The sequence below is a fragment of the Zalophus californianus genome, chromosome 15 (assembly GCF_009762305.2).
Source record: "Zalophus californianus isolate mZalCal1 chromosome 15, mZalCal1.pri.v2, whole genome shotgun sequence".
Classification (NCBI taxonomy): domain Eukaryota; kingdom Metazoa; phylum Chordata; class Mammalia; order Carnivora; family Otariidae; genus Zalophus; species Zalophus californianus.
In genome coordinates, this window is record NC_045609.1 from 47,536,520 (window position 1) to 47,549,738 (window position 13,219).

At 45.3% G+C, this 13,219-nt stretch overlaps 1 protein-coding gene across 2 annotated transcripts in view; it reads right to left on the reverse strand.

Moving 5' to 3' along the window:
• Window positions 1-11,644: 11,644 nt before the first annotated feature.
• Window positions 11,645-13,219, reverse strand: part of TMEM273 (transmembrane protein 273) — a 30,985-nt gene continuing 29,410 nt past the window's right edge. For both annotated transcript variants that reach the window (XM_027596548.1, XM_027596547.1), the window contains one exon: window positions 11,645-13,178. In XM_027596548.1, coding sequence (XP_027452349.1) covers window positions 13,154-13,178 — 25 coding nt within the window. In that variant the 3' untranslated portion in view covers window positions 11,645-13,153. The remainder of the gene's footprint in view (window positions 13,179-13,219) is intronic.

Below are 13,219 nucleotides of genomic sequence, written 5' to 3' on the forward strand. Positions count from 1 at the left end.
CTCCCTCCCACCTAGCTCTGACTCTGTGGGATCTCGAATGTTCAATGAGATTTCTCGATGCAGAAGTGTCTTCTTCCAACATATGCTTCCTTGGAAGGGTGATTTCAGCTAGTAGGAAGGACAGCCCTGCTGGAGGCCATGTACATGATGACCCAGGAACTCCAGGATCCTGGCAGCTGGCCACTCCCCATGCATGTTCTTAGACAGCCATGCTGGGAGCTCTGGGGAAAGGGCTGGGTCTTCCCTCTCTCTTTGTCCAAAATCTGTTGGCCATAGGCCACCCTGGACACAGCTTTCAGGCCACCAGTTGTTAACTCCTACTGAATGAACCTTCTGGAAGCATGGCTCCAACTTGGAAGGTGAGATCCCAGGACCCCAAAGGCCAACAGCAAGTCACCATGATTTCTAAGTGTGCTGGGCTTACTCCCATGCAGCCTTCAGCTCACATCCAAGGCATTTGCAATCCCCACTGGCAAGCAGCATATGTGCTCACAGATAAATGGGATGCTTTATTTCCATCCCCACAATTAGAAGGGCTGTTGGAGACCCTCATCTTCAGACTGGCTTCTTCCCCTCCAGTCCTTCAGAGAAAGTGTCTCTTCTATGAGATGATACAGTTGCCTAATGAATGGGGAAGGTATCCCAGGAGAGTCCAGCCACTGTCCCTTCCTCAGGACACCACCCAAAGCCCTGTATTTGATCCCAAGCCCTCCAAGAATGATTTCTGGGAAGGCCAAGTTAGGCTACGTGAAAGTCCTATGGGAAATTTCCCCAGAAAGGAATCTGAAGCTAAGACTTAGGGACCCGAATATGAGGCAATGTGTTCAACCACACCAGTCCAACTACAAGCTGGACCCCTTCAGGGCAGTGAGACTGGCTCCAGCCCCCCTCCACATCGGGGTCGGGGGCTTCTAGTTTCACTTTTCTTGCTCTTCCTTGGTTAGATTTATTCCTAAATATTTTATTCTTTTTGATGCTATGTAAATGCAACTGTTTCCTTAATATCTTTTTGAGATTGTTCCTTACTATTGTACAGAAATATAACTTTTTAAATTCAACTTTGCTGATTTTTATTAATTTTAAGTTTTTTGTGAACTCTTTAGGATTCTCTACACATAAGACCATGTCATCTGCAAATACACTTTTGCTTCTTCCCTTTCAGTCTAGATGCCTTTTATTGCTTTCTCTTTCCAAATCGCCCTGGTAAGAATTTCCATCTACACTGAATCAAAGTGCTGAAAGCCAGCATCCTTGTCTTGTTCCTTATCTTCAGGAAAGGCTGTCAGCCTTTTGCCATTGAGCATGTGGTTAGCGGTGCGCTTTTATAAATGGTCTTTTTCATGTTGAAGAAGTTCCCTTTGAATCCTAGTTTATTGAGTGCTTTTATCATGAAAGGATGTTGACTTTTGTCTAATGCTTTTTCTGCATCAATTGACGTGATTCTGTGGGGCGTTTTCCCTTCATTCTATTAATGTGATGTGTTACCTTTCTGGACTTTCAAAATATTGAGCCACACTTTGCATTCCCGGGATCCCATCTGGCTTTGCTCATGTAGAAAGGTCTGGTTCTTAGGGCCCCCTTTGCTCCATGTGATCCTCATTCTCAGGCTGATGAAATGGGAGGAGCTCACAATCAGGGGAATTGGCTTCAGGGGGACAGAACTGGGCTCCAGCACCCTCACAGTGCAAGAGAAATGGACAGATGGTGGCTGGAGACATGCACCTCACGTCTGACCGCCCATCACCAGAACCAGCCAGCGTCATGGGCACGGTGGGCACCCACTCCTGGGTGGGGGGAGAGAAGCCTTTCCAGTGTTAGTGAGAAAGACGTCAGCTTCGTTTGGTTCACTTCACAAGGAAAAGACAACTCTCCTCAGAAGCCATCCCAAGTTCCCCCCTCCACCGGCTGCCAGAAATTCAACAACTCTGGTAAAGATCAGAGGCGAACACATATGAATTATTTATTACTTATAGGAGAAGACTACAAGCATCTGCATATTATTTAAATTTTGATTTATAGTTTTAAAATGATTCCCCAAAACTTGAAGATAACCCACCGAATGTTTTATGACTTCACTGGCTACAATGCGTGATAGGCTATTTACATAGCATAGATTCACAGGCAGTGGTACATTACAGATGTTGTAATATCACTGTAGACGCCAAAAAAATTTTGTTATATAGTTTACCTGCCTTAGTGAAAGAGGTATGAGGACTCATATTTGAGCCACGAAGTATACACAAATGCAAGTGGGCTCATTAGAAAATTCCAGGTCGCAAACGTTAGTAATGTGATAAGGAGAGGCGCACTGTAGGACTCAACACCCAACCCACAACAAATTAAATTGATCACAATAAAGCCCAACTAAGATAATTAAAAGGCAAGAAGAGCAGCAATTGAAAATTGATCTCTCAAGACCTCACTGATGAGGTTCTGGAAACAAAGCATGCTTCCCCCAAATTGCCACTTTCTCTCTGCACGAGACACATGCGGGGATGAGGGGAGGAGCTTGACTGCCCTGCATGAGAGCCGGAGAGATGTCTTAGTGGGACCCCAAATCTCAGTCCTTGCAACACCTAACTAATGCTGGACTCTTCTATATATAAATGTCAAAACCAAAATAATTCAGATTGCTAGTGTGTCACCCTCAGGTGAATGTACAAGACGAAGTCGGCATAACCACGCATTATTCCTGCATGAACTTGAAAAAGTGACTTGTATTTTTAACGAGTTCATGGACAAGATGGGCATCCAATGATGTGCAAAGGCCACCCAGTTCTGGCTAGCAAGAGCCAATTGTAAATCTTTCAAGAACTTTTTGCAAGCTAGTTGTTAAATACAGTCCTTATCAAAATTAAATTCATGTAAACTGACAGTTAAATAAATTACATTAAACACCAAAGTAATAAATACTTAAAATTCATCAATTCCTAATTATTTTACTAAATTTTACGACACAGTGGCAGCTTGGAGGAAGTAGTTACTTGGTGGTAATTGGCAAAGGCTAAAATCAGGGCCTCGCCTCCCACCCCACCCCCACCACAGTCATCGAGTGGGTTGTTGATCATTTACCGTCATACCACTGGGGGCTCCTGTTGGCAACTGGGAGAACCCACAGTTTTGGCTGTGAAGACAAGCCCATTAGGCAACTTTCCCCCCGATCACTCTAACTTTCCAGAACGTTCCACACTACAAGCTATATTTTTTTAATTAATTAATTGTTTATTGAAATATAGTTGACATAAAATATTTTCAGTTGTGCAACATAATGATTCAACAGTTATATACATTATACAATGCTCACCACAACCGGTGTAGTTACTGTCATCATACAAAGTTACTACAGTATTACTGACTATAGTCCCTATGCTGTATTTTTCATCCACATAACTTACTTATTTTGTAACTGGAAGTTTGTACCTCTAAATCCCTTCAACTATTTCACCAATCCCCTGACTCCCTCCTCTCTGGAAACCACCAGTTTGTTCTCTGGTTTATTACAGCACTATTTACAATAACCAAGATATGAAAGCAACCTAAGTGTCCACTGATGGGTAAAGAAGATGCGGAATATATACAGTGGAATACTATGCAGCCATAAAAAAGAGATCTTGCCATTCAAGATGGACAACATGGATAGACCTAGAAGGTATTATGCTAAGTGAAAAAAGTCAGACAGAAAAAGATAAATACCATATTATTTCATTTTATGTGGAATCTAAAAACAAATGAAAACCAGAAATAGACTCAATTATATAGGTTGTATCTTAATCCTTCAGGGAAGAGCTCAGAACTACCCTAGCCCTGCTAGGTACATGGGTCACAATTTAGAAAGGGCAGTCCCATGCATCATTTTATGATCCTCACAGCAACCCAGGAAGGGGCAAAAGAGTATTCTTTCCCTTCTAATAGATGAAAAAGCCAAGCCTCAGATGCGTAAGGAAGGTTTTCTGGGTTCACACAGCCTGTGGGACAGGAACCTAGTTTTCTTGGCTAGATTAGCTACACGTGGTAGGAACATTTTATTTAGAAAAGGAGGAAGAGAAATAAATACAAAGTCCAGAACTGGTAGACTGGTGGAAAAATAAACGAAACGCTACATATTTCTGGCAATATGTAGCAACAACTTGAAGCCTATGATACCATCTGTCTTGGCAACTCCACTCTTAGAGATTTATCCTTAAGGAAAGGTATGCCCAAGATGTTGCTAGCCCATTTTTTACCACAGTGTCATTTACGCTCATAAACTCCAAAGGGACCTGTGTCCCAAGCAAGGAGTTTGGGCTAAACTGATTGGGTTGTATCAGCTTCCATCTGGGAGTTTGTTAGAACTACAAATTCTTGGGCTCGGCTCCAGTGTGGGCCAGCAATCTGTGTTTGAATAAGACCTCCCTGTGATTGATGTGGATGCCTAACAAAGTTCGAGAACCCCTGAGTTAAATAAATTATGGGACAACCAGATGAAGAAATACAATGCCATTCATGAAGAAAGCAACATAATATGTTCACGATGTAGTAAGTAAAAACATATACCATATAATACTCGTTATGTAAAACGTAGTCTATGTATATCTACATGCTCACACACACGTAAAGTCTGGAATGACACATGCCAAAATGTGAGCAACGTTTATCTTTGGAAAGAGGGTTCCCTTATCCTTTTGATTATTTTCTAATTTTTGTGCAATAAACATGTAAGAAAACAAGCAATCACTTACTTCTAGATTTATTTAAATACTCATGAAATAAAAATAAAATAAAATAAAATAGAGGCCCACAAGCAAGATTTTGCAAAGCTTCACGCCTCCTACTCATCCATCCCTAGGATTCTCCACACCAAGGCCAAGTGGGCCCGTCCAGGGGCCTGGGGACAGCACCAGCCTCTGAGTCCGAGGCAGCGTTTGGCTCAGTGGGTGCTGTAAATAGGACTGGGGATGAAAAGCAAAACCCTGGCCCTGTCTGCAGAGGGTTAAAATAAACTGGCTAGAGAGAAGCCCCGTGGGAAAGACATGACATTTGTTTGCAAGGAAACATAAACAGGGACAAATGAAGACAGAAATGTGGCTCAGTGAGAGCCTGATCAAAGCCAGCTGGGCCGGCAGGCCTGGCCACAGGAAAGAGAGCCTGCAGGGTGGGAGGCTCCCCGGGGCCAGCCTGGGGGCAGGGTCGGGGCACCTCTAGTTGGGGGGACGGGGCGGGGGTGGGGGCTGCCCAGTAGGGCCTGGAACACAGACACAGTCAGCGAAAGTTGGGTGTGATGAGCTTCAGGCACTTAGAGACCTAAATCAGCCAGTTCCAGTTGCCCGGAGGAAGAGAAGGTCCACCCAGATTTCTGTCTTCTCCGGCCCCAAGGTCGGAGAACAGAAAAGAGTCCACCATCTCTTGCTATCTGTGTGCCAGGCACAGAGCAGGGCATTTCATTTTGTCATTTAATCTTTACAATGGTCCTGGAGGAGACACCACCACCGCCCGCTCCCGTTTTCCGGTCTGACTTGCCCAAGGTCAAATAGCTGCTGAGCTGCCGAGCAGACATGTGAACCAGGGCCCACATGTGTCCGCAGAGCTCAGGCTTTCCCTCTCACGGCAAGCCGGGCTGTCGTCAGTGACCCCCGCGTCCTCGCAGGGCCCCCCCCTTGGCCCTCCCCCTCTGGACACCGGCCCCAGCCCCCAGCCACTGCCGTCCACCACTCCTGAGCACCTGAGCCCCTAACAAAGCTGGTGTGAGCCTTGGGCTTGGCATCATTTCCACCCTGTAAAGGCTAAGGCAGCTTTACAACTCTTAGTTAAAATTGTGCCAGGCAAACGCTAAGTACATATTATAAATTATCATTAATTTAAAGAGACATTTCCCCTTGGGAGACAAAGTGCCTCACTGATCTCACAAACAACAGCTGAGGCTTAGAAGTTACACCACACTGACGTTTTCTCGCTTGGCCTAAAATACGACCTCTGGTTGTTTACCCTCATGGTTCTTAGAGCAGAGACTCAGGTTCCCCACTCAGAACCGGGGAGACAGTGGAGGGGTCCCCTTCCAGCCCCAGGTGGGATCTGAGAGCACGACCAGCCCGGCCTGCAGGCTCCAGGTTTGAGCCACCTCTGTCTGTCCCTCCTCCCCTTCGTCACTGTCCCTTCCCTCACCCAGAAGAGCCATTACTATCCTCATGTAGGAAGCCACTGAAAGGGGCTGGTTTGAGCCCACCTGAAGCCAAGTCGCGCCCGTCGTGGCTCGCATCCCTCTTCTCTTTTTTTTTCTTCTTCTTTTTTTAATTCAAGTGTAATTGACACACAGTGTTATATTAGCTTCCGGTGTACAATGTAATGATTCGACGCTTCTATACATTTCTCAGTGCTCTAAGTGTGCTCTTAATCCCACTGCTCTTTCACCCCATTATCTTTCCTTATAGGGACATCAGAGGCTTTTCATGGCAAAACTTCTGAAAATTTGTTTTCAGACATTGTTTCCTCTCCAAAAAGTCTCACCCATGGAACATCTTCTCTCTCTTCTAGGGCAAATCCCCTCCCTGCTGTCCTGCTCTTCTGCCCACCCCCTCTCTGGGGAAGTGGAGTCAGCCCCCTCAACCTGGACTTACTGCAAGGGGAGACGCCCCCTACAATTCAGGTGCACGAAACCTTCCATGCGGTCCTCTACGACTTTGATCACTCTTGCAGGGTCAGGCCAGATCCATGGCCACATGAAGAACTGAGAGTGTCTGGATCCTGTGCCTGCCTTCACTCCTGGAGCTGCCCATACTGATTTAAGACCTGTCCCATACCAGCTCCTCCAACTAATGGGAGGAATAGCCACCTCTAAGCTAGCTACTCGCAAGCCAGAGAAGAGAGTGAGCATCGCCTTGACCTCCTAACTTACTCCACCTCTCCCGATACCCACAGGTCCCCCTCGGCCTGATTCTTGCCTCTGTCTGCAGCTGCCCTCACACCATCCCTACCCTCTACCTCACCCTGGCCCGGACCAGTCCTGGCCACCTGAACTTGTTTCTACCATCTTTTTGTCCATCCTGCTACAGCAACCTCACTGTTTACTCTGTCCCCTTCTCTACCTAGGGACTCTCTTGGCCAAGATCACCCGAGGCCACCCCCTCAGGCTGGCAGAAGCCATTCTTCTCTCTCTCACTCTCTCCAAGGGCAGCCTGGCATTGGAGCCAAAACTTGGACAAAATGGCCAGAGAAGAAGATGCTTCCATTCCAACATCAGGGTCAATCACCCAGGGATAAAACCATTATACACAATACTGTATTACTCAGACCATTTTCACGCTGGACATGCCATAGGCACACTATGGTTTTAGGAGTAGAATTTCTATCTGCCCTAGAAAAACTCTCACATCTGTGCCAAAAAAATATGTATATAATGAGTTTTATTTTTTTGTAATTGTCTCATGCAATTATGGAGGCTGGTGAGTCCTAATCTTCAGGGTGGGCTAGCAGGCTAGACACCAGGGAAGAGCCAATGTTGCAGTTCAGATCTGAAAGCTGTCTGCTGGCAAAGTACCCTCTTGCTGAGGGGAGAACACTCTTTTGCTCCATTTAGACTTTCAACTGATTGGGTGAGGCCCACCCACATCACAGAGAGCAATCTGCTTTTTTCCAAGTCCATCCATTTAAATGTTAATCTCATCCAAAAACACCCTCACAGAAACATCCAGAATAATGTTTTCCCATATACCCAGACACTGTGGCCCAGCCAAGTTGACACATGAAATGAACCATCACATCACGCCCCTCTTATTTGGCAGGATTTGAACTTCGAACTGTCCCTCAACGGCAGGGCAACTGCTGAAATCTCTGCTCAGCTCCTTTTAGCCTTCCCACGGTTGTTTCCCATTGAGCCCCTTCGAATTTCACTGTGTGCATGCCCAGTTCAGAAGTTAGTCAAGGATTTAGGGGAATTCTAAAGCAGATTTTTGGTCTACCCCGCTTACTGCTTTCTTTCTAGAATTGCTCCCCAAAACTTCTAGCCCCTATGACTTCTGTGAGCCCCACTCTCTGTCTTCTATGCCCAGTAAGAGAGCCACTTTCTACTTACACTCTATTGATTGCCCTGTGTGCAATGTAAACTAGATGTGTCCTCAGGGGTAGAGCCAAATAAATGTGAGCTCACTGACTTCTCTTCTTTAAGAGTCAATTTCCCTCTGGCTTATGCCTGCTTTGAGTGGCTCATCCGTACTTCAAATGGTTGGCTTACTGTATTTTGTACTAAATTTATCGTTGTTACTGGCAGGAGGGTTAGAATGATATGCTACTCTGTCATACCCAGCTTCAGAATCCCTCAAGAGTTATTTTTCAAAGTATTTTAAGATTTCCAAGCTAAGAAATATTTTTGGACCAGCATTTAAAAAAATGTTTAACTGTTTCATTGGGGTGAGTAAATATAAAATGCGTAATTTCAATCCTTGGTAATTTGATCCCAGATCAAGACCTCATGGGGGTGTAGGAGAGTCATCAACCCAACCTGACTCCCTCCACAGGCTGATGGAGGGAGCGGAGGGTCATCTACAATAGCAGTAGTTAGCACCTTCCGGGTGACGTGGCTGAGGCCACACAATGTCTCCCCTTGGAGTGAGTCTACTGGGGACAGAGAGCAGAGCCCTTGCTGCCTGCTGGAAATGCCCCATCAGAACACATTGCAGGTAATTCTTGGACATAGCTTTATTTCCTTTTTGGTCAGCAGTTGTGTTTGACTCACAATTTGTTACCAGTACGTAAGAATCACCTTCTTATTTAAACTCAGGAAAGGACAAAAAAATCAGAACCGTATTGTAAGGCTTCTTTGTGGGTCTTTGTTTTTTCTAGGAAAACGTAATGGGCAGCTCTGAACCACTTCCCTGGAGAGCTCAGGCCATACTACCAAGGGCTCCTGCCTGTCCACAGAAGGAGCAAAGGTGGGCTTATCTTTTCTTGGGTAAGAGAGGACCGTGGAGTCAAATCTACACTTGCCCCAAACAGGGACCCGAGTACTCTCGTGGTCTCTGCGGCTGTTCTAACGGGCACAGCAGTTGTGTGATGCCAACGTGAGCAGCCCCACACTGACTAGAAACACCTGCTTTGCTTTATTAATAAAGAAAAGTTTTCCTTTTTACTGAGCTTACCAGATTAGACTTAGGGGAGATTTGTCAGCGATCTGCTTAACTTTATTTACGTGAACAATGGTAAACATCAGTGAACACTTGGTTTATTGTATGATTATAATCAATTTTATATTAAAATTGGCCTAAAAGAAATTTATCTTCATGAGAAAAACATCAAACTATCAGTTGAGGAACAGTTTACCAAACGCCTGACCAGTGTTCCTCAGAACTGTCCAGGAAGGTCTGAGAGACCATCACAACCAGGATGAGCTTAAGAAGGCATGGTAGCTAAACGTCATGTGGCATCCTGGATGGGGTCCTAGTAGAGAAAAGGGATACTGGGTAAAAACTAAGAAGCTACAAATAAAATATGGACTTTAGGTAATAATGGAATCAAACTGGCTCATCAGTTGTGACACATAAACCATACTAATATAAGATATTAATAATAAAGAAGCTGGGAGTGGGGCATAGGGGAACTCTCTGAAGTACCCTCACAACTTTAAGGAAAACCTAAAACGGTTCTAAAATAAAATTTTATTCAAAAATATCTATAAAGAAATGAATGTCTAAAAATGAAGACTTCCTTAATTTCACCTCTGAATTTTAGAATAGAGTAAAAGGTGACCGAGCGTGTTTGCTGAATGCCGACTACATGTCCGCGGTCTAAGAGCTTTACTACATGTGTTACCTCATCTAATGCTAACAAAGATCCTATTAGGTAAGTACAACTATTAGCCCATTTTTACAAATGGGGAAACTGAGGCATAACAAAGTTAAACAATTTGTCCAGCTCACAAAGCAGAATTTGGTTACAGAGCCTACATACTCTATTATGTCCCTAAACTGCACAGAGAGAGGATCACAAATGATGAGAAAATCATAAGTCAGTGGAAACTCCAGAACCATGAACCCTCAGACCCAAAATTTGCTGGTAAGTGAGGCTGGGATATATGAGGACTGAGCAACTTCCCCACACTTTGTGTAGAGATGTGCCACTCATTTGTCATCCGATGATAACGTACATGTGAAGAATCATATCCCTTGAAGGATGATTAATTTATCTGACAAGTCTGAGATGATGACAAATGACTCGGAGGGAAAAGAACCAGTCAGCAGGCTGGACCCTGACAACAGCCCAGATCTGGCCCCTTTTAGACTTCATGTCACAGGCACCACCCCTTCTGCTTGCATCTTTGGGCTCTGCTCTTTCTCCGCCTCCCTCTGACTAAGCAACCCCATACACACTCTATCTCACCAACAGGAGCCTTGCAACTCCTCCAGGCTGACCCTCCCCAGCTTTCTCTCATGGATCCCAGAGCACATTCTGAAGCAATCTCCAACACGTGTGTTTTTAACCCCAGTCCCCAAGCTTGAGCACTTGCAGGAATGTGGGGTTTACTCTCCCCAAATGTAGCCCACACTTCGGTGCCCTAATGGTTGATACAAGAGACCCAAGACCAGCAGCAGAGCCTTCCCAAGGCTAGCAGGCCCCAGGTCCTCCACATCCTAATCAGTGGCACCAAATCCTATGAGTGATGTTGAGTCGCGTCCTCCCTCTCGATCTAACCCACCCAGCGGTAACTCTCGACGTCTTCACCTCTAATCCCCATCCCAACACATCCACCCTCTGCATCCTTGTTGCCAGCAGCCCAGCCCAAGCCACACTCCCCTCTTACTTGGAGCGGCAAGGACACCAAGCAGCACTCTTGGGACCCCAGAGTGATATTGGCATGTCATGACTCATTTGAAAATCACAATAACTCTCATATTTTAATCTCCATCTGCTTGTTTGTCTACTCTCAGCTATTTCCAAACTTCATGATGAAAAAGAGTATCATTTATTAACTTATTCAAACCCCCATATATCTTAAAATTCTATGATATGTATACCTTAAAAACACACATAAAAGAATATATATATACGCATATGCATTTGCTTTTTATGTATTGATTTTAATTTATAGATTCCATGTAAGTATATTTTTAATTTATAGACATAGAGATTGATGCACATTTTTTATTTGTTGATCTCGTCAGATAACCCTCTCATGTCTTACCTTCTCCTCCTCTGGGCGCTGAGTCCTGGAGGCAGCAAACCACTGTTATGCCCATAGATGCTGGCTGGCTACTGTCAGCAGCCTGTTCCGCCCTTGTAGGGATGGCTCTCCCTCCAAGTGTCTGAGTGTCATTGCCCCCCCGCCTTGGGGCAGGGTGTTCTGCCTGCCAAGGTGGGCTGTGTGGGACCTGCATGCGTTCCGGGGGCCCCAGGGCCTATGGGCTGAGAAGGGAGGGTTTCCCCTAACCCTTGGCCTCTGCTACCATACTCCCAAACCACTGGGTGAGGTAGTCAGAATGGCCATCACTCCTGACTTTGCACTTTCACACACAATGACTTCTCGGGGCTGCTTCCAAACACTTCCCAGAGCTCTTGCCCATTGGAACCTCCATCCCCAGGAACTGCTACCAGGGAGAAGGGCTGTCAAGAAAGGAGTCAGAGAGCTTCCAGGAGAACTGCCACAGAAGGAAGACACTGAGCTTGAATTTGGGGTGGAAGCCAAGGGGACCCACCACAAAGAGTCCCATGCTGTCTCCCAGGGCATGTCAGCCTTTATAACCCAAGGAGAGCATTTTGGTCTTCAGCATACTTCTCTGTTCTTCACCCAGGAAACCTTGTGTGGGGCTAACACAGAACCAGAGCCCAGGAATGATGCTAGGAAAATACATCATGGTGTGGGATGGAGGAGAGGACCCCACGGTTTTACTGTGTCTATAGCAAAATGATTACTGAGAATCCTGAAGCATTCACCTTCAGGTTGTAAGTGTCTCTGCCATTCACAAATCAGAAGTCTTAATTAAAATGCTGCTAAAAGAAGCAAATCAATTAACAGATACCTTACAAGATGGTTTATTCTATCTTACACACAGAAAATTCCTTATGAGTATCATGTTACTGCTTTAGGTTATCAGCTAACAAAGCCTGCTAATGAACTACGTTATTATCAAGTCAGATAAAAGACGCCCTGGGAATCCAGGCAAATTATTATAACACAGCACTTTGTTTTGAAATATTGCTCTCTTTCATCACACACAAGGAGAGTAACCCAATCCGAGGAGAACCAGCCCACGCAACCACCTGGATTTCTGTTGAACTGGAAAGGCAAAGAGTATTCCATAATGCAGCCCCAGAACTACAGGGTTAATAGTATGGGGGAGAGAAACGTTAACGGGGCTTGTGCCACACAGCCTTACGTTAATGGCAATAATAAGAAGATGGGGGTTTCCTAAGCCTCTGCTAATCATGTCCTCCAGGCAAAAGCCATTCACATTTGTACTAATAACCACAAAATAATGCTATAAGCATAGCAATAATCCCTTACATCTGTGTAGGTCCCTATAAAGTGCACCATCGGCTTTTTCATTTAATCCTTTGTTGGCTTCATCATTTGCAGAGCTGCAGGCCATTCCATGGCCATTGAGACCCCTTCCTCTCACTCCGGCCCAGCCCTCCATTTCTTCCCGTGGAAGGTCAGTCTTTCATTCGTGAGACCGGAGACTACTCCATGGTCTTCATGTCTCAAGGACCCTGAATATTCGCAGGGGGATTCTTATGGCAACGGAGAAGGTGAGGCCATCAATTCTAGAAAATGATGCTTACCTGTTGATAAACGGTGGTGCTAAGGAGGTTGTGCTTTGACGTTGGTCCCCATGGCCATGAGCCATTTGCTATGGGTAGGTTCCATTGATATGGACACAGTGTTATCATAGAATCATGAACAGCTCCATCATGGAGGACCAGGATAGACAGTGTGGGTTTATTGGTTTCCATCTTTTCTTACTGCTGGATAAAGTGCTCATGCCTCCCTCTATGCAGTCAGCTTCTCATGGAAGAGGATTGATATTTTCCTTCAGGACAGAAACACGGTAAACTCTATTCCATCTCTTACTTGCCCTGGGCATTGAGTTCAACGTGAAGGTCCATCACCAGCTTTGGAAGCTCAAATTCATGACATCCCTGAGACTGAAACTGTCCAGACTGCCCAACCTTTCCTGAAGAGTCCACTCATTCAGAGCTCAATCACTTGTTCATCTCTGGAAAGGAAAAGAACCATCAGGAAGACTTATTGACAGAG